This window comes from Triticum aestivum, chromosome 6B, assembly GCF_018294505.1.
Source record: "Triticum aestivum cultivar Chinese Spring chromosome 6B, IWGSC CS RefSeq v2.1, whole genome shotgun sequence".
Lineage (NCBI taxonomy): Eukaryota > Viridiplantae > Streptophyta > Magnoliopsida > Poales > Poaceae > Triticum > Triticum aestivum.
In genome coordinates this window covers 464,406,033-464,432,208 of record NC_057810.1, presented here as the reverse complement: position 1 = coordinate 464,432,208, position 26,176 = coordinate 464,406,033, and the positions used below count along the sequence as shown (strand labels likewise).

Here is a 26,176-nt window from a genome sequence, read left to right as displayed (position 1 = left end):
CGAGTGTAGGGAGTAAGAAGCGGCGAGGGTGGCAGCGGCAGCGGAGCATGCGGCAAGGATGCAGGCGGAGCAGGCATCCCGAATGCAGGCGGAGCATGCGATAAGGATGCAGACGGAGCAGCACGAGGAGGACGCAAGCATGGCCTCGGAGCAGATGGCATGGATGGCATCCGGCTAGTGATTTGACATGTCCAGTTTGTTAAACTATGATTTGCTTTGCTTTAATTCGGACCGTTGAATTCGGACAATTTGTATCGTATGATCGACGTATATGAATTGTATGGATTTGAGGATCCGCATTTGAAATATGTGATGCGGTGCCAGATATGAGGGGCCGGCGGGCACTGTCTGTGGACGTGACCGTATAGGAGCCCGGATTTGAGTCCGGTCGTAGATGCTCTTATAACAGCCCAAGCAAGGTCACACCCAACGCACAATACAACGCCCCTAGACGCTAGTCGTAACTTGTTGTTTTTAATTTCTAGAAAGCTACTCCCTCCGTTCCATAATGTAAGACGTTTTTCGACACTACAGTAGTGTCAAAAAGTGTCTTACATTATGGGATGGAAGGAGTACGTAATAGATCGTCATAATTACAAACTAAGAAAACGTGAGAATAATTCCACCCTACTATACAAAGAAAAAACTACGAGTGTGGACACACGAACGATCTTTTCATCACAATTCGTGAGACCTTTTTACATGTTGTGACGATGGAGCGCGAAAGATGCATGCAGGTACAAGGCATCTACTAGTGCTTTGCTGCTTTTGCAGTAATGGTTGAAACTAGAACACTGGTTCTTCTTCCTCCGGTCTAAAGTTTAGTCATGATTTTCCTAAGCTAGCTACGTCCTAGCAATGTTCATCACGTCTCTCTCTCTCAAAAAAAAAAACAATGTTCATCACTAGAGGTGGTGAAGCTAAAGCACTTTGTTTCCTTCTATTTTCTTCTGAAAGAGAAAAGTGCTTTATTCCACGGCTACCCTAGTCAGTCCGACGTGTTTTCACAGTATTTTTAGTCGAGCAACATGCGTCCATTCGGATCGATGCTGAAAGAGAGCCCTTTTGCTATGTTATTACATCTATAAATATATAATTATGCCGGTACTCTTACATAAGAAATTCCGTTTTATATTCCGACACTAGAAAGGAACTCCATGTGTAGTCAGAAAAGGAGAGATCTTATTCACTTCCCGTGCATGTGTGGGTGCCTATCCTAAAAAAATGTAAGCTCACTTTTCCGTCAAGCAACGGTGAGAAAACCTGAGAGAACTGCTGCATCAGTGCGTTAGAATTGCAATCCTGCAGTGGTTGCCACTAAGAGCATATCTAGCCGCGCCTCCAACAGTCCCCAGGCCTGTTTTCTTCCGCCGACGTCGGAAAAAAATAATCCAAGTCACGCCAACAGGATGTCGATTTTCGCTGGTTCGGCCCATTTTTGGGTCTGGCGATCCCATGCCGAACCCGGTGCACTAGTGGCGCTTGGGGGCTCCGGCGGAAGGGAAAACGGCGCATGGGCCACCACTGTCAGGCCAAATCGTCTTCTTCCACCTTTAGATTCGCCCCCCTCCCCGCGCGCACTGCACCTCCCGCCGCCATGCCGGTCCCTGTGCCACCCACCTGCCTACCGCCGCTAGAAAGGCCATCTCCCCGTCGATAAAAGAGAGGGTCCGCCGCGGCAGCGCCTACTCCTGCTTCTGGGCGAGCTTTCCTGGCGCTCCGGCCACGCCAGCACCAGCCATGCCTAGCCATGCCCGCCAGGTGTTCGGTGATTTGTCTGCTCGGCGATGAACTCCGACGACGAGGAGGCGTTCGTGGCGCTGCTGGAGGAGGAAGCCGATGCCGACGCCTAGGACGAAGAACACTTCATGGTCCTCGCCGCTCTGGCCGGCCTATTCACGAGCAATGCAAAGCCGCGGCGAGGTGGCTCGGCGCCGGGACGACTGAAGGCAAAGCAGAGGCATCAACTAGAAGGCTATTGCTCTACGCCGACTACTTCGCCGATGCTCCACTGCATGACGAGAAAGTATTTCGGCGCCGTTATCGGATGAGCCGGAAGCCCTTCCTCAAGATTGTGAATTTCATTCGGGAGTTTGACAGCAACTTCAAGTGCAATAAGGGTTGCACCGGCACACTTGGATTCAGCTCACTCCAGAAGTGCACGGCAGCTATGAGGATGCTTGCATACGGAGCTCCCGGTGATATACTAGAAGACTATGGGCGCATGGCCGAGTCCACCATCATCGAGTGTTTGTACAAGTTCCGCATGGCAGTGGTGGCAGTGTTTGGACCTCAATACTTGCGATCACCAAATGCTGAAGACACTGCTCGGATCCTAGCACATAATGCAGCAAGAGGATTTCCTGGGATGCTTGGAAGCATCGACTTCATGCATTGGAAATGAAAAAACTGTCAATTTGCTTAGCAGGGGATGTACAAAGGCGCCAAAGGCAGTTGCAGTGTCGTACTTGAGGCAGTGGCCACACACGACCTCTGGATTTGACACTCCTTCTTTGGTATGCCAGGAACTCATAATGACGTCAATGTACAAAGGCGCCAAAGGCAGTTGCAGTGTCGTACTTGAGGCAGTGGCCACACACGACCTCTGGATTTGACACTCCTTTGGTATGCCAGGAACTCATAATGACGTCAATGTACTGCAGTGCTCCCCTGTCTTTACTAAGCTTGTTGAAGGTCATGCTCCTCCGGTGAATTTCGAGGTCAATGGGCGCCACTACAACAAGGGATACTACCTCGCAGATGGCATCTATTTGATATGGTCCACATTTTTGAAGACTATCTCAAACCCTATGCCAGGAGGCAAGAACTCCTACTTTGCCAAGTGTCAGGCGGCTTGCAGGAAGGATGTCGAGTGGGCATTTGGTGTGCTCCAATCTCGATATGCTGTTGTCTGGTACCCCGCTCAGACCTGGTCGAAAGATAAATGTGGGAGGTCATGACTTGCTGTGTCATCTTGCACAACATGATCATTGAGAGCGAGCAGGAAGAGCTAGTGTTTGACACTGAACCATATTACAGGCAGTGTCCTCTTGCCCAAGTTGATCACCAGCGACCGACAACCTAGACTGCCTTCCTCAATATGCGTCAGGAGATCCGAGAACCACAGGTGCATCAACGACTGCAACAAGATCTAGTGGAGCACCTATGAAGGCTCAAGGGCAACGTCTAGCTCGATGTGTGATGAAATATGAGTTTTTATTATTTGTTGAACTATTTGATTTGTAATGATATGATGAACTATTTGATTTGTATTGATTTTCTGTGATGAACTATGTGATTTAAAATAGCTTAGGTTGAATCTGTGCTGAAGTACGCCGAATATGAGTCGAAACAGGCTGAAAATGGGCCAATTTGCATCGAAAGTGGGTCGACATCGGTGCTCGGGGTGCGACCTTGGGAGGCGGTTGGGAACCTGAGCACCCCACGCTGAATTTTTCGCCGGCGCACACCCAGGCGGTGCTATTTCTAACCCCTGAAGGGCCGAACTGCTGGAGATGCTCTTAAGGCGCGGATCCGGCGCTCCCGGAAATAGACTCACCGGTAGGGAGCTCCTATCCAGCGCCGCAGGCGCCCGTTGCTAGCATGGGCTAGCCCACTAGCGTGCCGCCACAGTTTCTTTTTTTTGTTTTTTTTGTTACAAAAATAAAAATATGAATCAAAAAAGGTTTACAGGTTTAAAGAAAATAGGTTCATCCATTTAAAAAAATTCATATCTTTAAAAAAGGTTCATCAATTTTGAAAAAAAATCATAAATTAAAAAAAATCATTCAAATTGTAAAAAAAAGTTCATTAAATTTTAAAAAAGTTCTTACAAATTCAAAAAAAGTTCTTTTATTTTTAGAAATTTTTTATTGAACTGAAAAAAGTTCATAAATCTAAAAAAAGTTCATCCATTTTCAAAAAAATGTTCATCAAATTTCAAAAAAGTTCATCAATATTAAAAAATGTTCATCAGTCAAAAAAGTTGTTGAAATTTTAAAAGATTCATCGATATTCAAAAAAGTTCATGGAATTTTCAAAAAAAGAAATCATCAACTGGCGCTTAGATGGGCCGGCCCATTTACGGACGCCACAGGGGCCAGTTAACAAAAATGCACGTTAACTGGCGCCTGTGGCGCAAAATAGGAAATGCCCACCGGTAGGGCTAGCCAGATGCCCAGATGGGCCTAGTTCACAACATATGGTATTTTTGGGTTGGGCTGGATTCATACAAAACAGAACCAAATTGGAGTCGGTTCAACCCAAAGTCGGTTCCTCCAGCTTGGCCTGCGCATAAATTTCTGGTTCCTCTCACCCGGAAACCCTAATCCCCAAATCGCAACATCCCGAGCAACGAGCAACGATGGACCTTCGCCTCGCCGCCGCCTCCCGCAAAATTGGCCGCCCCGACTACGTCCTCCTCTGCACATATGGGTGCAGCGACGCGGTGGACATTAACAAGACCACAGCGTGCGTCTCGCTGAGCAAAATGGGATGCATCAAGGTAACCATCTCAAAACAAGATCTGCCATCGATCTCCTACTTCCATGTTACCTGTCCCGACCTCACAGAGAACCCCTTCACCCAAAGTCCTGAGATCCTTTGGTCGTCGGAGAACTTCATCCTCTTCCGTGTCCATCTCGTGGGACCCGGCCCACCAGAGTTCTTCCTCTATATGGTCGAAGGCCCGGAGTTCAAGAGGCCGATGCTTAGTCTGCTTCCTGACTTTGGCTCGTATTGTGTTCGCGAGATGCTAGATCCATACCTTGTAGGCGTCGTTCCCGACGATGACGGCAAGAGCCATTTCGTGACCGCTTTCAAAAGGAAGGAGTCAGCGGATTGCGAACTCCACATCTACAGGCTTGAAGGCAGTACCGGGACCTGGAGCAAAGAGCATATTTTCCCAGATTTCCCCTCCTGGGCACGTTCAGGGGTTTTTCCAGATAAGGTGGTTGCATTAGGTCAAGAAGTGGGCTATGTCGATCTCTTGAAGGGGATTCTTTTCTGCAATGTGGTCAAAAATCCGGTGAAGGCACATTTCATTCCATTGCCGAACCTGCTACCCAACAACCAACACTACTTCTATGAAGAATTGCCAGGACAGGCAATACGTGATGTCACCTGCACTGATAGTTATAAAATCATGTGTGTTGAGCTGGAAGATTTATTCGGTTTCACAACCAGAATCCCTGATCCTGATGTACTCCATGATTTTGAAGTTGATCCATCTATGAAGGTGGTAAAGCACATGCGTGTTGGTTGGAGGCTCGTGACATGGTATCGGGAGATTTTTTGGGACCATTGGCAAAAGGTGTGTAAGATTCATGTTGATGAACTTGGAGAAGTCTCCTTGCCTCCTCATGGTAGAACAGAACCCTTGCCACCCAAGAACCTGAAACCATCTTCTAGAGCTAAAAAGTTGCCTCTGAGCGACCTGCAAACAGCTTGTCCGATCCTCTGTGGCGATTATGTTTGCCTCCTCTCCAAGTGGGACTATCGTGATGATGAGGCTTGGATTGTCACTGTTGACATGTGGAAGAAAGCAGTGAGAGGACTGGTGCGAGTTAAAGATGGGATATCCATGCGTCTCAATCCAGCCTACATATCCTTTGTGATGAAGAATTATCGCAAGGGTGAATCAGGTAACATTAGCGCTACCTGTTTATCATGTGACACTGCTGAGGCATGTTATTCCCCTCGTCCTTTTTGGGGATATGTTTATTTATCAATTAGCTGTGGTTTGAGCAAATTTAATTTTGGTATTCACGTTTTTTTTTGTGTAGCACATGTTATCATTCAGTCTGTACAGTAATAATAGTTAAGCCTTAAAACGATGGTGGTTCTTATTCAGGCTGTACAGTAATTATTAAGACTGAAACCATGGTGGTTAAACCACATTCAGTATGTGCATTAGTAGTTAAGACCTAGGCTAAAGTATTTTAAATTGTCTGGGGTAGGTCCTCAGTAATCAGCATGATCAATCACTTGTTACTATTTGGCCTGTTCAGTGTTATGATTGGTCATCTATAGTGATGAACAAGTGATCATGAATCTGATGTTTATCTGCTCGTTATGCCTTAGATGGACGTAGCTCTCTTGTGAAGGATACTCCTTTTCACGGCAAACGTTGTCTGGTATGTGCTGTTATCCTTATGTTCTTCTGCTGGTATTTCCATTCCTCCCTATTCAGGTATGATTATCTAAATCTTGGTTTTGCAATCGCTCCTGGAAAACACTAGTAGCAGTTTCCAGCCGAAGAGGATACTGAGGGGTTCGACAATGGAACAAAGAGAACGATATGGTTGAGTCGACCTCCATAGGATCGCCACCAATAAGCTCATGCAATCCTTATCAGGTCATAGTAACATTTGTGAATCTTGGTATGCAGTATGTATTACTTAAAACACCTACCATATAAACCACCTTAGACAAGATAGTTTGTCTAAAATCTTGATGTCGATGGTATCCAAATAGAGAAATGTGCCTGCATTATTGCTCATTAAGGTTGTCAGGCATCGTACCTACTAATGTTTGTATATTTCATGTCCTATGATTATTTCTGTGTATAAATATTAGGCTGATATAGTTTGTTTGTGTTTTTTGCAGTGATGATGCAAGTTTTGGACAAGGATCTTCATTCATTTGAAGCACTGATGATGATTTAAGTTAGATGTGTGTCAGTTGTGCTTTAAAACCATCATGCTTATTCTGCGTGTAATGTTGTTTAATGCATATTGATCCTTCTAGTTGTGTATCTATGCCATGTTAGCATCGGATATGTCAGTAATATGATTTAAAACCATCGTACTTATTCTAATATGCATATTGATCCTTCAGTTCTACTCCGTCCGTTCCTAAATACAAGTCCTTTTAGAGATTCCAATATGGACTACATATGGAGCAAAATGAGTGAATAAGATATGTCTATATACGTACTTATACTCTAAAGTACTCCCTTTGTAAAGAAATATAAGAGCGTTTAGATCACTAAAGTAGTAGTGATCTTAACGCCCCTATATTTGTTTACGGAGGGAGTATATCTTACCCTATGCTGTAGTACCATTCCGTGGGTTGGTTGATAAGTTCAACGTTTCTTGTGATTAGGCCACTTCAAGTGCAAAATGGTGCACAAAATTCCTGTCTATCTCATAATTAAGGAATAAGGGAGTATGTTTTTACATAGTATTCTATTTTTTGCAATGATTTCTTTTGTATGTCCCTGTTTCATAAATATATCAGCGGACCCTGGGCTGAAATAAGCCAAGTGGAGATTTGTGCTAGAGCCCTTTTGGGCTGAAATAAGCTAAGTGGAGATTTCTGCCAGAGCCCTTTTGGCTACACGTACGGTACTCCAGAAAATGGAGTACAATATATCGACCCTTCTAGCTTTCTTGAAAAGAAAAGAAAAGCCGCGTGACGCTGTTCTTTTGCAGAAACCCTTCTAGCTTTCTTGAAAAGAAAAGAAAAACCACGCTTGACCGTGTGGCGCGGCCGAGGGTTAAAAGAGGGGAAGCAGAACCAAGTCAAGATGATATGGGTCGCCCCTTCTTCTTGCGCCAAAGATCTTACCATTTCCGAAGGAACTAGGGCTACATTTTTTTTCAATTTCCATTCAAGAGTTTCTACTGTTTCCACGCCCTTTTCTTGAGACCTCGAAACATGAGGACAAATTACTTCTCTTAGGAACACATACAAGAAAAAGGATAACGGTAGCCCTCCCATTAACTACTTCATTTTCATTTATGAATGTTTTTTTAATAAAAAGGTAGATAACTCTCTACCTTATGCATTCAAAACGGATAGAAGCCCGAATGACAAAAGTCATTTACATGAAGATGATATGAGCACCGCACATAAAGTGCAATGGGCCGCTACCAGACCTTGATAGATACTCCCTCCATTCCTAAATATAAATGTTTTTAGAGATTCGTAAATAGTCTTCGCCGCTCTGGCCAGCCTGTTCGCGAGCAATGCAAAGTCACAGCGAGGTGGCTTAGCGCCGGGCCGGCTAAAGGCAAAGCAGAGGCATCGACTAAAAGGCTATTGCTTGTTCTACGCCGAGCTCAGCAACCCCTGGGCTGAAATAAGCTAAGTGGACACTAGTAGAAAACGACCCATTTGTCCCGGTTCCAGAGGCCCATTTGTCCTGGTTCTGGAACCGGGACTAAAGGGTCGAGATTAAAGCCCAAAACCTTTAGTTCCGGTTCGCTTACGAACCGGGACAGAAGGGGCTCCACGTGGCCGTTGCGGGGATCCCAGGCACGAGTGCCTTTAGTCCCGGTTGGTAACACCAACCGGGACCAAAAGACATCCACGCGTCAGCAGCTGGCACTAGCTGACATTTTTGTTTTTTAGGGGGGGGGGGGGTTAGGGGTTTTTGAAGGGTTAATTTAGGAGTTCCATATTGTGTTAACTAGCTAATAGAGAGAAGTGACCTCTCTTATCTCCGTGCTTGGTCGACGCTATCTACTATATGTATAGAGAGAACTCAACACGCTAGGTAGTACGCAAATGAAGGAATCATTAATTACACAAGATCGTCATGAACATATACAGAGAGGAGTGCGCCTCTCTTTCTCTGAGAGATTTGTTGAACAATTTTTCGTATATCTATCCGACTCTACTAGCTACATATATACAATATAAGATCTCTTAGAATCCCTAACATCTCATGTCTATATCAATTTCCACATGGTATTCTCCGGCTTTATTGATGACGTGGTCAAGAAAGAATCCCGCGAATTTCTCTTGAATTGCTCGTATGCGATCTTGTGCTAGGAGTTCATCCCGCATCTGCCAGATCTAAATTGAAGAAGAGGGCCAATACATCTATATGAATGAAACTCAACACAAATGATGGTAATAAAATAAAATTGTGAAAATTATTGCTTACGCACTTCATATTTTTTTCAGAGTAGCCCCGCTTAGAGGTCGTGACGTTGTAGATGAACTTGCAAACGTAGTATCCACAATAATTATTCCCTGATTCCTGCCACAAGCACTTTACGAGAAATGAAGTTCAATCAAACTGATAAGCAAGCATGTTAAATGATATTGATGAAACTAGGTAGAATCAATGAGATGCGCGGAACTAGGTAGTAGTACTGTGACGCCCCGAGTTTGATGCGCCAGGTGTCTTCCTGTTATTCGTCGTCGTTGCCATGTCATCCGCTTGCGTGTTGCATTTTGCCATGTCATCATATGCATTTCATGTGCATGTTTTTCAAAACTTGCATCCGGTCTTTTTCTCCGTTGTCCGTTTCGGAATCCGACACTCTCACACGCACCCGCCGCACCTTTCAGATCTCATTTCGTGAGCGGGAGAAAAAGGTCCTCGGAATGGGCCGAGAGTTGACGAGCGGTCTTGGTATATCACCGGTAGAACGACTGTCAAATTTCGTTCCATTTGGAGGTCGTTTGGTGCCCCAACGGTTAACCGCCTTAACCACCGGACCTCTATCTCTCTGCAGCCCAGCACCCCTCCACAATAGCCCACTAGCCCATCTAAACCCCTCCATGCTCTTCACCGTCGGATCATGATCGTGTAGGCGAAAACCGCACCTCAATAGCCCTCTCCTAGCTCCCTCTACCTATAAATAAGGCCTCCCCCGTCCAAATTCGGATCAAACCCTAGCCTCCTCCTCCTCTGAGTCGCCGGACATGTCCAGCCACTGCCCCCGAGCCAATCCGCGCGTGCCACGTCGCCCCGCACCACCACCTCGCGCCCGTGGCCACCGAGGCACGCCGGGCCCAGGCGCGGCCAGGCCAGGCCCGCGCGGCCGCCCGAGTGTCGCCGCCCGTTCCGCAGCCCGCGCCAACTATCGTAGCCCGGCTCCAGCGCCGCCCCGCACCTTGTCGGTGCCACCCCGACCGGGCCCCGCGAGCTCCGCCGCCGCACCGGACCCCGCCTTCGCCCCACCACTGACGTGCACTAGCGCCTCCGCCGGCGTCCCCAACCCCGTCGGCCATCGCTCCACCACCGCGCGCCTCACCATCCTCGCTCCGCTTCGCCGCTCGCCGACTTCGCCGGCGCCCGGCGTGACCCCGCCGCCGTCCGAGCTCGCCACTATGGCCTCCTCTTCGCCGGATCCGGTCGGGAGGTCACCGGATCCGCCGCCCCACGCCGTTCCCCGCCATCGCCGGAGTCCCACCTTGTCGGAGCCGTCGTTGACCCGCGCCCGAACTACGTCGTCCCGATTCGGCCGCGGATCCATCCAAGCCGTCCGTCCAAACACCCCGCTGCACCGCTTCGTCCTGTTGGACTCCTCCGTCCCAGTTTCTGCGAGGTGATTTTTTGGCTAAGTCCTTGAATTCTAAACATCATGTGTGCATATTTGAGTGGCTCTAACTTCGTGCATATTACTCCGATTTCCGTGCATGATATGTCAAAATGTTCATCTCTCAGTGCTATAGATAGTGGTGTAGTTTGCATGAATGTTACTATTCATCTTGATGCCTTAATCATCGTTGCAAAAATGCTAAATGTTATAATCTGTTGGAAATTGTCATAACTTGGTTGTTTGTCTTTTTCATAGCATTTAGTGTGATTATCTTTTGAGCATCATGTCAAGATGTTTTAGGAGCGCATTCATGCCATCTTTACAGTGATGCAATCCATGTATTTTTATGTGCCCTGTGGTGACTATCACAAGCTTGTAAAGTAGGCTACTTGTTGTTGCTGATTTCAGTGACTTGGTGTTTTCTGCTAAGTATGAACCTGCTATATTATGTTGCCATGTTAACTTGATGCTACTAGTGAATCCATGCATAATATGGATATGGTCAGTAAGGATGTTTTGTATATCTTGTTATGCTCTATCCATGCAAGCCCTTGTTTGCAACTATAGCCTACTGTAGCTTGTTGTAACCATGCTCTAAAATTGCTAAATAATGTTTCTGTCAGCCTGTTAACAGTAAGTTCTTCTTTTCCATGTGAATAGCTAGTGTTCTATGCATCCTATGACCATGTTATTGCCATGAGTAGTTGTACAAACATTCCATGTTGCTGTTGGTTGTATTCATATGTCATGATATGCTTTGTGGTGAGTTGCACAAGCTCGCATACATGCCTACTTAATGTTGTTTCTGCTATGTCCAGTAAATTCCACGAAGTGTGTGAATCTGTTATCATTTGCATTCTTGCCATGATGTTTTGATCATGTTCTAGTGGTTTCTAGTAGTATCTCAGTGACCATGTTTTGTGTTGCTCTATCTGTACATGCTTGCCATGCCCTTTGATGCCATGTAATGTTCCTGTAGCATACACTTTTGTTGCCTCAAAATGTGCGCCATGACTCTATTTTCAGCCTTGCTCTATTTTTCACCAAGTCTGAGAATCTGTTATGACTTACCTACTTGTCTTGATGAATGCCATTGATCTAGATGTTATATGGAGATACTTAGTAATCATTTTTTTCCATGTTTAACCTGTACTTTAATGACATGCTTTTGTTTGCCATGATCTTGCACTTAAGCATGCTTGTTTCATGCCTCCAACATGTCAACATGTTATTCCTGCCCACATGTATCCCCTGTTTTTCACTAAGTCATAATCTGTGTTATAAAGTTTCTTTTTTTGCATTGATCATATTTGTTTAATTTTGATGCCTATGAACCTGAACCTTGATGTTATTTGAATTATGTAATCTATACTTGAATTTCATATCATGTTTGTGCCCATCTTGTTCTTGTAGCATGTTGTTATGATGCTTATAAGATGCCTTGTTGCTGTTTTGGACAACTTGTCCATTAAACTTGTTTCGTGTGTATGTGTTGAACCGTGGCTCCGTTTGGAGTATGCTCTATATGAAACTTGCTTGGTTTTGCATGTAGTTTCATCTAATCTTGTTGCATCCTTGATTTGAGTATGTGTGCTTGATGTTTGTATGCATTTTTCATCAATGCCATGTCTGGCTTGTTTTGCTCATATCTTCTAGGCCGTAGCTCCGAATTAAATGAACTTTATATGTAACTTGACTAGAAAGACGGATAGATCATCTTGGTGCACCTTAACTTGCTGTTTAACAACTTTAACTTAATGTTTTGTTTAGATCAGTACCAATTTCGAAATTTGCATATGGGGACTTTCCAGAATTGTTATGTGTTGTTTCCGGCCTCATTTAAACTTGTTTGAATGTGTTGTTCTTGTATGCATCCTCTCTTTCCATGAGTAGCATCATGTAGACTTGTCATGCATCATACTTGGATGAGCATCATGCCTTGTTTTGAGTTGTGTGTTTACCGTGTTGTTTGCTTCTTTCCAGTGTTGCTTCTTCTTGATAGTTCCGGTAACGTTGTGATTGTGAGGATCCGTTCGACTACGTGAGTTCATCTTCTTCATGACTCGATCTTCTTCCTAGCGGGATTTCAAGCAAGATGACCGTCACCTTGGATCTCACTACTATCTTTGCTATGCTAGTTGTCTCGATGCTATCGCTATGTCGCGCTACCTACCACTTGTTTGTCAAGCCTCCCAAATTGCCATGATAGCCTCTAACCTTTTCACCCTTCCTAGCAAACCATTGTTTGGCTATGTTACCGCTTTGCTTAGCCCCTCTTATAGCATTGCTAGTTGCAGGTGCAGTTGCAGGTTGTTCCATGTTGGGACATGGATATCATGGGATATCACAATATCTCTAATTTAATTAATGCACATATATACTTGGTAAAGGGTGGAAGGCTCGGTGTTTTGCCTGGTGTTTTGTTCCACTCTTGTGGCCTTAGTTTCCATCATACCGGTGTTATGTTCCTTGATTTTGCGTCCCTAACATGATGAGGTTTATGGGCCCCTCTTAACAGTTCGCTTTGAATAAAACTCTTCCAACAAGGCCCAACATTGGTTTTAACATTTGCTCAACATAATAGACCTAATAATTAATTAATTCACATAGGGGGTCGCGTCCCCAAGGAGTAATTTAACACAAACAGGGGGGCCAGTGCTGATGGTGTTGGTCCCAAACAGGCAGCCTACGGGGCCACCTCGCGGAAACTCGAGGGCTGGTTTTACTCGTAGCTTGACCCATCCGATCGTGGCCTGAGACGAGATATGCACGGCTACTATCAGGGTGTCGGCATGTCGGGAGGTCTTGCTGGTTTTGTTTTACCATTGTCGAAATGTCTTGTGCACTGGGATCCCAAGTTTGATTGGATGTCCCGCGATGAAGGATTGTCTCTGTGGATCGTGAGCTTGTCATGGGCTAAGTTGGGACACCCCTGCAGGGTATAAACTTTCGAGAGCCGTGCCCGCGATTATGTGGCAGATGGGAATTTGTTAATATCCGGTTGTAGTGGACTTGAACTAAACTCAATTAAAATACACCAACCGCGTGCATAACTGTAACTGTCTCTTTTCGAATGCATTCAAAAGAGAACACGGTTGGGTTATGTTTGTGCGTAAGTAGTTCAGGATCACTTCTTGATCATTACTAGTTTGCAACCGTTTGCGTAAATTCTCATCTTACTTTTGTAATCGTAAGCTAGCCACCATACAATGCTTAGCTGCTTGCTGCAACCTCACCACTTATCCATTCCATACCCATTAAGCTTTGCTAGTCTTGATACCCATGGCAATGGGATTGCTGAGTCCTTGTGGCTCATAGATTACTACAACAACAGTTGCAGGTACAGGTAATGCGATGATCATGACGTGAGAGCGATGTTTACTTGTTTTGGAGTTCTTCTTCTTCTTCGTTGATCTTGGGATAGGTTCCTGGTCGGCAGCCTGGGCTAGCAGGGTGGATGTCTGCTACCTCTTGAGCACTGTGTTAGTTTTCCCTTGAAGGGGAAAGGGTGATGCAGCAAAGTAGCGTGAGTATTTCCCTCAGTTTTGAGAACCAAGGTATCAATCCAGTAGGAGGCTCCTCAAAAGTCCGACGCACCTACACAAACAAACAAGAACCTCGCAACCAACGCTATAAAGGGGTTGTGAATGCCTTCACGGTAACTTGCGAAAGTGAGATCTGATAGAGATAAAAAGATAAGATAAATATTTTTGGTATTTTTATGATATAGATTGGAAAATAAAAGATGCAAATAAAAGTAGATGGGAAACTTATATGATAAAAGATAGACCCGGGGGTCATAGGTTTCACTAGTGGCTTCTCTCAAGATAGCATAAGTATTACGGTGGGTGAACAAATTACTGTCGAGCAATTGATAGAAAAGTGCATAGTTATGAGATTATCTAGGCATGATCATGTATGTAGGCATCACGTCCGTGACAAGTAGATCAAAACGATTCTGCATCTACTCCACACATCGACCGACTCCTGCCTGCATCTAGAGTATTAAGTTCATGAAGAACAGAGTAACACATTAAGAAAGATGACATGATGTAGAGGGATAAACTCAAGCAATAATGTAGTAGGCCAAACCAAACTGATAATTAGAAGAGACTTGCAAAGATAACCAATCACACATTGTTGGGGATATAACTATTTGTGTAAGCCGTCCAGGAGGGGCCGGGTTATGCAAAGAGGACTCACCAGAAAGAAGCCCAAGACCAAAGCATGAAGATGGTGGTTCAAAGAGGGCTTAAGGCCCACAGGCGACTTAAGGCCCGTTGTATTAAACCACCACAGTAATATAACATGTATCATAAGGTAGACTTAACTAGTCACCGAGCCGGACATTGTTATAAGCCGACCGGGACTCTGCAAGCCGCAGGGCGTCAACCCGTGTATATAAGGGGACGACCTGCTGGTGGCTTAGGGCAAGAAACAACTCATCGAGAGCCGGGCATAGCATATCTCGCTCCCTGGTCATCGAAACATCAATACCAACCCAACTAGACGTAGGCCTTACCTTCACCGTAAGGGGCCGAACTAGTATAAAAACCTCTCATGTCCCTTGTCCCGATTAACCCCTTCAAGCTTCCTAGTTGCGATGGCTCCACAACTAAGTCCTTTCACGAGGACATCTGACGTGACAATTCCACGACAGTTGGCGCCCGTCGTGGGGCCAGCGCACGGTGGATTTGAGTTCTTGAAGGGCAACTTCGAAGGGCTCAAGGGATACGCTGTGGGCCGGATGACCAAGAGTCGTCGCGACAAGATCTACATCGACGACGAAGGCTAGGGCCCTGATGCTGGCTCAATTGAGTACGGGTACCGGGTCCCCTTCGGAGGGATCCACGTTTTCATCGGCCGGATTGGAGAGCCGGGACCTGAGCCGGACAACTGCACTGACCTCGTCGAGACGGCTCAGCATGCGAAACCCGCCCGAGCTCCAACCGGCATGAAGCATGTCTTTGTGGGCTGCGTCCACGGAGAAGAGCTTTCTGAAGGACCTAAAGATGGTGGTGAGACGGCCGCCCTCTCTGACGGTGATTCGTCCGCCGGTTCAACGGATTCGCTGTATCAAGTACAAGATGGCATGCTCGGGGGTTGTTCCGATGGCTTCAGTATCCCGGACCCCTGTGAGTCGCCGAATTGGGCAGGAGTCTTCATGGCTGGAACTCAACCCGACCAAAACTCTACAGCCGCTGCTGCAATTACGTCCAGGATAGGAGCGGCCGGGGCAGGAGGCCCTGTGCGCCCGCCGGCTCAAGTGCTGATAGATCTCATGGATAAGCTTACGACCCTGTTAACCGCCATGGTTATCCCTGCGAACAAAGATGAGCATGACGCGGAGGTGGCACAGGTACATGAGGAGATAGCTCAGGCCAAGGAGGCCTTGGCAGCTGAGGATACTAGACTAGCTACAGAGCGGGCGTCTCTCGATGCCCGGGCACAACGGTTGCAATCGGAAGCTTACCAGCTTACGATGAGCTTAAATGCGTCCAATGAGGTAATGAGGAGGAGGCACTAGAAAACTCAGTCCCGTTTGCCTCTGAATTATGACCCTCAGGTTCTGTTTGCTACACCCGGAGCAGGCCCAAGTAACCCGCCAGATACAAATCAGTTTATGACAGGCGGAACAAGGGGACCGGCTCAGCCTCGGGAGATGGTACCTCTTCATGGAAACATGGCGCCACCACGTTATGTGCCGATACCACCGGGTCACTTTTCCAACCCCATGGAGAACTTAATCGCAGCATCAGCGCGCCTGGCGGCTCTCCCAGTGGACAGTGATGATCCAATAACGGTGGAGACCCGGAGAATCAGGGAACTTGTCCAGACGGCCCTGGCTCAGCAAGAGACCTATTCTTATAGCCGGGATAGGATTCATTCAACTCCTCCGCCTTGGTTAGCACCGCCTTGTCAGAACCGGAGCCCGAGTTACAGCAGGCACATGGAATCTGAAGCTTTGTCAAGCAACGCCCAATGCCGTAACCAACACGGTGGCTATAACCTGGTGCAAGACCGAGTACGTCAGGAGAACGAGCAGGCGGCTCAGCTGGCAGCTCAACAGGCGGCTCATCAGGATATTCCAGAGTATCCAACGACTTCTGTTGAGATGTGAGTAGCCACTAGAACTGGTGGTGTTCCTTGGTTGGTACCGGCTTTACGCAACGTGCGCCTGTGTGACGCCCCCGATTCAATCGTACACTAATCATGCACGCAAATGTGTACGATCAAGATCAGAGACTCACGGGAAGATATCACAACACAACTCTAAAACATAAATAAGTCATACAAGCATCATAATACAAGCCAGGGGCCTCGAGGGCTCGAATACAAGTGCTCGATCATAGACGAGTCAGCGGAAGCAACACTATCTGAGTACAGACATAAGTTAAACAAGTTTGCCTTAAGAAGGCTAGCACAAACTGGGATACAGATCGAAAAAGGCGCATGCCTCCTGCCTGGGATCCTCCTAAACTACTCCATGGTCGTTGACAGCGGCCTGCACGTAGTAGTAGGCACCTCCAGTGTAGTAGGAGTCGTCGTCGACAGTGACATCTGGCTCCTGGGCTCCAACATCTGGTTGCGACAACCAGGTAGAATGGAAAGGGGGAAAAGAGGGAGAGAAGCAACCATGAGTACTCATCCAAAGTACTCGCAAGCAAGGATCTACACTACACATGCATGGGTATATGTGTAAAGAGGCAATATCGGTGGACTGAACTGCAGAATGCCAAAATAAGAGGGGGATAGCTAGTCCTATCGAAGACTACGCTTCTGGCAGCCTCCGTCTTGCAGCATGTAGAAGAGAGTAGACTGAAGTCCTCCAAGTAGCATCGCATAGCATAATCCTACCCGGCGATCCTCCCCTCGTCGCCCTGAGGAAAAATGATCACCGGGTTGTCTGTGGAACTTATCTGAGTGTGTTTTATTAAGTGTCCGGTTCTAGTTGTCATAAGGTCAAGGCACAACTCCGGGTCGTCCTTTTACCGAGGGACACGGCTATTCGAATAGATTAACTTCCCTGCAGGGGTGCACCACATAACCCAACACGCTCGATCCCATTTGGCCAGACACACTTTCCTGGGTCATGCCCGGCCTCGGAAGATCAACATGTCGCAGCCCCACCTAGGCACAACAGAGAGGTCAGCACACCGGTCTAAATCCTATGCGCGCAGGGGTCTGGGCCCATCGCCCATTGCACACCTGCACGTTGCGTACGCGGCCGGTGAGCAGACCTAGCAACCTCCATTACAAAGGAAGTCGCGTTACGCAGTCCAACCCGGCGCGCGCCGCTCAGTCGCTGACGTCACGAAGGCTTCGGCTGATACCACGACGTCGAGTGCCCATATCTTTCCCACGTAGTTGGTTAGTGCGTATAGACCAAATGGCCAGACTCAGATGAAATACCAAGATCTCGTTAAGCGTGTTATTATGAAGCAACCGCGGACGCCGACCAGGGCCAGGCCCACCTCTCGCCTAGGTGGTCTCAACCTGCCCTGTCGCTCCACCACAAAGATCCACACAGAGGGCCGTCGGGACAAAGGTCCTTTCAGCCCCCAATCCGTGAATCACTCGCGGGTACTCTTTGAGCGGAACCGACTTTAGTCACCATCTGTATAGTATGTATGTATGTATAGTATATACCCGTGTTCACCTCCCAAGTGATCACGGCCCGATAGTATAGCAAGGCAGACTGACAAGAATGTAGGGCCAATGATGATAAACTAGCATCCTATACTAAGCATTTAGGATTGCAGGTAAGGTATCAACAGATGTAGCAACAATGTCAGGCTATGCATCAGAATAGGATCAACGGAAAGCAGTAACATGCTACACTACTCTAATGCAAGCAGTATAGATGAGAATAGGCGATATCTGGTGATCAAGGGGGGGGGGGCTTGCCTGATTGCTCTGGCAAGAAGGAGGGGTCGTCAACTCCGTAGTCGAACTGGGCAGCAGCAGCGTCGGTCTCGTAGTCTACCGGAGAGAAGAGGGGGAAGAAACAATGAATACAATGCAAACAGATGCATATCAATGCATGACAAGACAAGTAATGATGCTAGGTGTGCCCAATCGTGGTAGTAGGTGATACCGACGAAGGGAGAAAACATCCGGGAAAGTATTCCCGGTGTTTCGCGTTTTCTAACCGGTGAACCGGAGGGGGAAAGTTGCGTGTTCGATATGCTAGGGGTGCGTGGCGTACGAACGGGCTGCGTATCCGGATTCGTCTCGTCGTTTTGAGCAACTTTCATGTACAAAGTATTTTCATCCGGGTTACGGATTATTTTATATTAATTTTTAAAGATTTAATTCATTTTTAGAATTTATTTAATTATTTAATTCTAATATTATCCAGAATAGTGCACAGTGACGTCAGCAGTCAACAGAGGCGTTGACTGGTCAACTGACGTGTGGGTCCAGTGGGACCCACCTGTCATACTCTGTTTAGGTAACTAGGGTTTAGTTAAACTTATTACTGCTTAGTTAGACTAACATGTTAATTTAGACTAATTAAGTAGGATTAATTAACTTAATTAATTTAGTTAATTAATTATTAATTAAATTTATTATTATTATTATTATTATTATTATTATTATTATTATTATTATTATTATTATTATTTTCTAAAAACGTTCTGGGGCGTGGGGCCCATCTGTCATAGGCCAGGGCCTTAGCGGGCGCCGGTGTTGGCGGGTTCGAGCGCAACGGGTGCCCAACACCCGTTCGTTCGGGCGCACGCCCAGGGACGGGCGAAGCCGGCAGGGCGCCGGAGCAGAGGGAGGCCGGTGGACACGGCGCCGGCCAGGTGGCCGGGGCGGCGAGGAAGTGGCACAGGCGAGGCCATGGCAACCTGGGGAGGTAGCGGCACGACGGGTGTGGTGGCTAGAGGAGGCAACAGCAGCCGTGGAGCAGGGAGCACAGGACGCAGCCGGTGTGGCGCAAAGCGCGGTCAGGCAGGGTCGGCCATGTGCGGGCGGTAGTGGGCGTGCGCGTCCAGAGCACAGCGGGGTGCAGGGCCGCGGGCGGACGTGGTCTGCGTGTGGCGAGCACGAGCGCGCGACGGTGACCGCGGGGAAAAGGGGAAGGAGGGGGGCTCACAAGTGGTTGCAGGGCACAGGGCAGTGGGGGGCGAGGAGGTCGTCGGGGACGACGCGGATGAAGTGGAGGCAGGCCGGCGAGGAGGAGGAAGCAGACCGGCGAGGAAGCTCCGGCGAGGTCCTCGGGCGGCGGCGTCGGGGCGGCGATGAGGCGTGGCCACGGCTTCACGTGGTGTCGCGGAGGGAGAGGAGGGCGAGGAGGTAACGGCGACGGTAGGCGACGGCGATCCGGGGCGGTGGCGTTGACGGGGTCGGGGCGGCGGCGGGGGCGAGTGCCCCGATCCTAATCTGGATCGGGGGGAGGAGAGGAGCATGGGGATCATGGGTGGGAAGTGGGAGGTGTCGGTGGGGGGTTACGGGTTAGGGTTCGGCCTCCAGGGGGGTTATGGAGGAGTGGAGGGGGGCGGCCCAGGCCAGGTGGGCCGGTTGGGCGGCCTGGTGGCCTGCTGGGCCAAAGGCCAGTGAGGGGGGGGTCCTTTTTCACTTTTGTTTTATCTTATACCCTTTTATTTGTTCTCTTTATTGTTTTAATTTTATTTCCCGAATTGCTATAGTTTGGTAGAATATTCAATTAGCACCTAACATAGTAACATTAATTATACCACTACCACAATAACTTTGGCACCTAACTAAAATAGTTTAGTATTTTGTAAAAATATATTAGGAGTATAACTAATTGTTTTGTTGTTGTTTTAACCACTTTAGGGTATTTAATTATTTTATAAAGATGTTGTTTCTCCACCAATAATATCCATGATTTATTTGTCACATTAAGAACATTTTAGTTTTTGACTTTTGAAAACTTTAATTGTTTGACTTGATTTTGAATTTGAATTTAATCGGTTTCGAACTAACGTGAGACTAGCAACAGTAATCGAGGTGACATGGCATCCTTAGCGAAGCTTCACTGTAGCTTAAATATCCGGGCGTCACAATTCTCCTCCACTACAAGAAATCTCGTCCCGAGATTTAAGAGGGGGAGTAAGGGGGAACAGATTTGGTTTCGAAATTCTAACGAGTCTTCTCGAACTTGGTTGCTCTTCTCAAAGAGGTTGATCCATAACGTTGATGTCTTCATAGCTCGGCTTCATGTCATCATGATGAAGTCGTCCTTTTTTTTTGGGAACTCCAACGTACTTACGAATAGGTAAGGGGCAGCTCGGCTACGACAGAATGCTTATGAGGGAAACATTCTGGGGTTAACCCATGAATGAGCATAAGATTATCTCTCGTTTTGAACAAATAAAATACATCGAGAGTAAGGTACGAAGGTACAATGAGAGGGTCCAAGTGGATAGATAGCTGCTCAAAATCTGAACCAGAGCGAGAAAGGGATTCAGAGCAGCGAGAGTAAGTATTGCGTCTTATACGAGAATAGAGCACTCGGAAGGTGGCTCGCGAATTACCTATGGAACCAAGAGCAAGGGATAACTTTGTCAACAAGGTGTACAGGAGAGTCAGGTTTTGATCTTGTGAAACTGTGGGTTATGGGCCCACCATGTGGATTAACAGTGGGAAGGGCGATGACATCTTGCACGACCATGTAAGCATGGCAAGTCAGAGGATAGTCTGTCAGCTATGTCGGCAACAACATCGGTACCAAGGGTGAGGGACGGAGAGAACCATTTTCCTGCTCGTTGAACAAGGCGGACCAGTAGGCAAAGTTCTCGTCCGTCGGTGGTTACCGGAATGTCATCAACAATAGTAACAGGTTCTTACTGATAGAGTTGTACACCGAGGTGCTTACAAAATCAGTGACTTATTAGTGCTTAGATCATATAAACCTCAAGAAGGTTAAACAAAACAATGGAAAGGAAAATGTGATATCAGACTAAACAGAACAATGGAAATGAAAAATGTGTTTAAACACATAATTCAGGGGTATATCCTTCCCAAGGACAAGTAGAGCATGATATGCATGAAAAGATATAATGTAGAAAACCCTTTAGGTAAGGCAGAGAATTTTCATGACATTACCCATACAACGGTGTTTGGATAATTGTGCAAGAAACATTTACCATTGGGCTTCAAATGTTCTTGTTGAAAATCAGAATACCATAGACATGCTTCAAGATAGCATTGACATGGTCATCAGGTGAAGATCAGACTTTGGAAGCACAAAGGATCCATCAGGAACAACTTGTAGAATAAGTCTTACAATTTCCTCATGGAAGAATGGATAACCTTGCTGAAAAGGAATCTACAACAATAGGGCCTCGGGCCAGGTGTGCTAGGCATGACATCACCTTACCAGGTCATATAAAGACCAACGTTATAACTCTTGGAATTATGTTCCAACCATCATATCTGACCGAGATTCAGATATGATTGGTGACAGGATACCTCAGACCCAGGATGCCTAAGAAGAAAAGGTGCAACACAAAATGACGAGATGACATCGAAGATTCTCGGGAAAAGAACTATGGAAGCGAGTTCCGAAACAAGGTTTCATCATTAAATCAAGAAGAGGATGTGGAGATGGCTGATGGACTCAGCGACAACTCATCGAGATTTCCAAAAAGATGTATTTCCACAATTATGTGAACAAGGAGATATCATTTGTCAGATTAAATGATATAATGATTTATGCTTGAGCAAAACATACATATTTAAACATTGGTTGAAAGTTGCACCCGAAATATGGGCTCGATAGCACGATCAAGGTTAGAATGGTAATTCGATAACCATTGGTCTAAGAATGAACTGTCGATCATTAACTTCAAAGCATTAGGGTTGCCAGAAGTACAGAATCCAAACAGCACCGTTCACTTGTTGGTACCCCGGTTAGAATCAACACGGGAACCAAGAAAGAATGGTGATGGTGAGTAGTATCACTATACCAAGAATTCTTAAGAGGTGGAGTAATCCTCATGACATTCTTGACATAAAAGATGGTAATACTCCAAGGTAAATAAGAACAATGCTGGGTAGCAAGGAACTCAAGGTATAACACAAAACACGAACAAGTTTGTGTTGGAGGGAAGGCAATAAAGTGGTTGATGATAACACAAATCATCGAGGCAAGGATGGTATTTCTCATCATGAATCCGATTGATATCCTGGAAGAGCTCATAAGGTTGATGATGATCACGACACATTTGTCGAGAGGTTACACGAAGATGTAATCGATCGATGATGACATCAAGTCAAACGAATGATGACGCGAAAGGTTATTGGAACCACGGTTAGGACACAAACTCGAAATCAAGTTTGTTGTTCAAGGAGAAATGATATGACGACGAAAATCGACGCAAGCTTAGTTCATCGTTGAAAGTTGTGCTCCGGGAATAAGGACCAGGTAGCACAGTTAAAAAAATTAGTATGATGATGATATAGCTGATCAGGCTAGGAATGACTTAAAGGATTATTAAACTCGTAAGCAACGAAAATTACTTAGAGTTATTGAATCGGAGTGCTGAATTGATTCACTTATTGGTGTTCTCGGTTAACAAACAACCCAGAAGCATGAAGTGACAAAGACAGGGTAAAGGTAGTACTCCATCAAAGGACATGGTAATGTAGTGCAATGGCATGATATCCTTGAGATACCAGGGGTAATACTCGACGACAGACTAAAGTAGAGGTTGGTCTAGGGTATTGCTTTGCAGAGGACAAGTGTTTAAACTTGCCCAAGAAATGGGATCAAGGAAGAACATATGGTCGGAACCACGATTGCAAAAGGCCAGATCCCAGATATAAGATGAACTTATACCAAGGGAATAATTAATTTAAGAGAATCTTTTAATGATAAGATCTACATCGTGTCCATGGGCATGAACACAAAGTTCAAGGTCGACTCCCACTTCTTTAATGCATAACCTTTCATTCACTTCTCGCCTTCAACGAAATTGTGTGTTGAAATTTTATCTGACATAACACTAGTAGAGTATGACCCGTAGTAGTTTCCGGGTTCACACAGTTTAGAGAAGGCAGATGTCCAACCCATCGGGGCCTCTTAGGAACATATACCACAAACTTCAGGAGTAAATGACACAAGCTCGATAGCAGAGCATGGTTGACAAAGCAGAGGATACAATTTACCCAAGGCATTATGTACTAGGAAAGAACTTCTCGAGGTTTTTGTATATGAAGGACACTGTCGGATGATATTTCAACAAAGGATCCGACGGTCCATAGTGAAACTGATGTGAGTATCGGCACACAACCAGAGGAAGAAACAATGCGAAGGCATTGGATTATAGAAGCAACTGACTAATTCAAAGCTCACATGTAAAGGAATTATGATTACCAAATCAAAGGATCAGAAGCAAATGCTCTGATTAAGGATGGATAGGTTGAGTAAGCTTAGGGGTAAAATCGACAACAATTTGATTGGTCGAGATCAAGCTCATATTTAAAGTGACGTCTGAGTCGGAAAGATAATTTAAAAGGATCAACTGATGATTGCATGCATTCGCACTCATGTTGAATCAATAGGATCAAAATGACGGTGCCTAAGGATGCTAACAAATATTGCCAGACATATGGAAAGCATCCACAATGCAAGCAGACAAGTATTGCAGAGAAATAAGCTACTAAGGATTTTTGGAGGATCGAATAGTATTTCGAAGACCATTGTGGAACACATGAACAACGGTGGAAGAACGGATACTCGGTAAGCGTGAGGAATTATCCATAGGGGGTATTCATGTGGCAAAGATCTGCAATGCAATGGCTCAAAAGATTCTTAAAAGACGAAGAACAATTCGATGCATCTTGTAATAACAAGAGCAGCTAGGGATGAATGTAAGAATGGCAAGGGTAATAAGTTATCCATAAGGATTTATCGGTGGTAGGGAATTGCAAAAGAAGTGGGCACAAAGTCTCGAGAGAACTTCAGCGAGTATCTTCGGAATCTTCTGGAGTAGCAAACGATCATCGGGAGCGAGGGGCTCTCCGGGAGAAAGTATTTTCGAGAACCTAAAGTTAGTTTTGTTTTTTTGCAAAATCATTTAATCCGAATAGAAGAGAGATCAGAGTCCCAGAGTATAGGTCGAGGAATAAAAGATCCTAATACCACCCAATGGCGACGTGGGCCCATGGGCTGCACAGCCAAGTTAGTAAAACAATTTTCATCGACTAGACTCAACTTCGGCCAAGGAGTTGGGAAGGGGGATTCCTACAGGCAGTCAGCTCTGATACCAACTTGTGACGCCCCCGATTCAATCGTACACTAATCATGCACGCAAATGTGTATGATCAAGATCAGAGACTCACGGGAATATATCACAACACAACTCTAAAACATAAATAAGTCATACAAGCATCATAATACAAGCCAGGGGCCTCGAGGGCTCGAATACAAGTGCTCGATCATAGACGAGTCAGCGGAAGCAACAATATCTGAGTACAGACATAAGTTAAACAAGTTTGCCTTAAGAAGGCTAGCACAAACTGGGATATAGATCGAAAGAGGAGCATGCCACCTGCCTGGGATCCTCCTAAACTACTCCAAGGTCATTGACAGCGGCCTGCACGTAGTAGTAGGCACCTCCAGTGTAGTAGGAGTCGTCGTCGACGGTGACGTCTGGCTCCTGGGCTCCAGCATCTGGTTGCGACAACTAGGTAGAATGGAAAGGGGGAAAAGAGGGAGAGAAGCAACCATGAGTACTCATCCAAAGTACTCGCAAGCAAGGATCTACACTACATATGCATGGGTATATGTGTAAAGAGGCAATATCAGTGGACTGAACTGCAGAATGCCAGAATAAGAGGGGGATAGCTAGTCCTATCGAAGACTACGCTTCTGGCAGCCTCCGTCTTGCAGCATGTAGAAGAGAGTAGACTGAAGTCCTCCAAGTAGCATCGCATAGCATAATCCTACCCGGCGATCCTCCCCTCGTCGCCCTAAGGAAAAGTGATCACCGGGTTGTCTGTGGAACTTATCTGGGTGTGTTTTATTAAGTGTCCGGTTCTAGTTGTCATAAGGTCAAGGTACAACTCCGGGTCGTCCTTTTACCGAGGGATACAGCTATTCGAATAGATTAACTTCCCTGCAGGGGTGCACCACATAACCCAACACGCTCGATCCCATTTGGCCTGACACACTTTCCTGGGTCATGCCTGGCCTTAGAAGATCAACACGTCGCAGCCCCACCTAGGCACAATAGAGAGGTCAGCACGCCAGTCTAAATCCTATGCACGCAGGGGTCTGGGCCCATCGCCCATTGCACACCTGGACGTTGCGTACGCGGCCGGTGAGCAGACCTGGCAACCTCCATTACAAAGGAAGTCGCGTTACGCAGTCCAACCCGGCGCGCGCCACTCAGTCGCTGACGTCATGAAGGCTTCGGCTGATACCACGACGTCGAGTGCCCATATCTTTCCCACGCAGTTGGTTAGTGCGTATAGACCAAATGGCCAGACTCAGATGAAATACCAAGATCTCGTTAAGCGTGTTATTATGAAGCAACCGCGGACGCCGACCAGGGCCAGGCCCACCTCTCGCCTAGGTGGTCTCAACCTGCCCTGTCGCTCCGCCACAAAGATCCACACAGAGGGCCGTCGGGACAAAGGTCCTTTCAGCCCCCAATCCGTGAATCACTCGCGGGTACTCTTTGAGTGGAACCGACTTTAGTCACCATCTGTATAGTATGTATGTATGTATAGTATATACCCGTGATCACCTCCCAAGTGATCACGACCCGATAGTATAGCAAGGCAGACTGACAAGAATGTAGGGCCAATGATGATAAACTAGCATCCTATACTAAGCATTTAGGATTGCAGGTAAGGTATCAACAGATGTAGCAACAATGTCAGGCTATGCATCAGAATAGGATCAACGGAAA

At 46.4% G+C, this 26,176-nt stretch overlaps 1 protein-coding gene across 5 annotated transcripts; it reads left to right on the top strand.

Annotated features, from left to right (window-relative positions):
* Positions 1 to 4,296: 4,296 nt before the first annotated feature.
* On the top strand, positions 4,297 to 6,817 carry LOC123137486 (uncharacterized). Of its 5 annotated transcripts, none has more exons than XM_044557264.1 (4): positions 4,299 to 5,642; positions 6,082 to 6,134; positions 6,246 to 6,355; positions 6,607 to 6,817. In XM_044557264.1, exons 1-3 carry the CDS (start codon positions 4,364 to 4,366, stop codon positions 6,318 to 6,320), a joined length of 1,407 nt encoding a protein of 468 aa, XP_044413199.1. In that variant the 5' UTR covers positions 4,299 to 4,363; the 3' UTR covers positions 6,321 to 6,355; positions 6,607 to 6,817. The 5 variants fall into 5 exon arrangements, 3 of the variants coding, with proteins under 3 accessions (XP_044413199.1, XP_044413198.1, XP_044413200.1); XM_044557263.1 differs by having other exon boundaries at positions 6,243 to 6,355; XR_006468323.1 differs by having other exon boundaries at positions 4,301 to 5,642; positions 6,240 to 6,355.
* Positions 6,818 to 26,176: the final 19,359 nt, after the last annotated feature.

Bases quoted from the DNA above. Each gene is read 5' to 3' on its own strand.
- LOC123137486 (XM_044557263.1), top strand. From the start codon at position 4,364: ATGGACCTTCGCCTCGCCGCCGCCTCCCGCAAAATTGGCCGCCCCGAC. The intron at 5,643-6,081 runs GTAACATTAGCG...GTTATGCCTTAG, and splicing joins TTATCGCAAGGGTGAATCAG to ATGGACGTAGCTCTCTTGTG. The intron at 6,135-6,242 runs GTATGTGCTGTT...AAACACTAGTAG, and splicing joins TTCACGGCAAACGTTGTCTG to CAGTTTCCAGCCGAAGAGGA.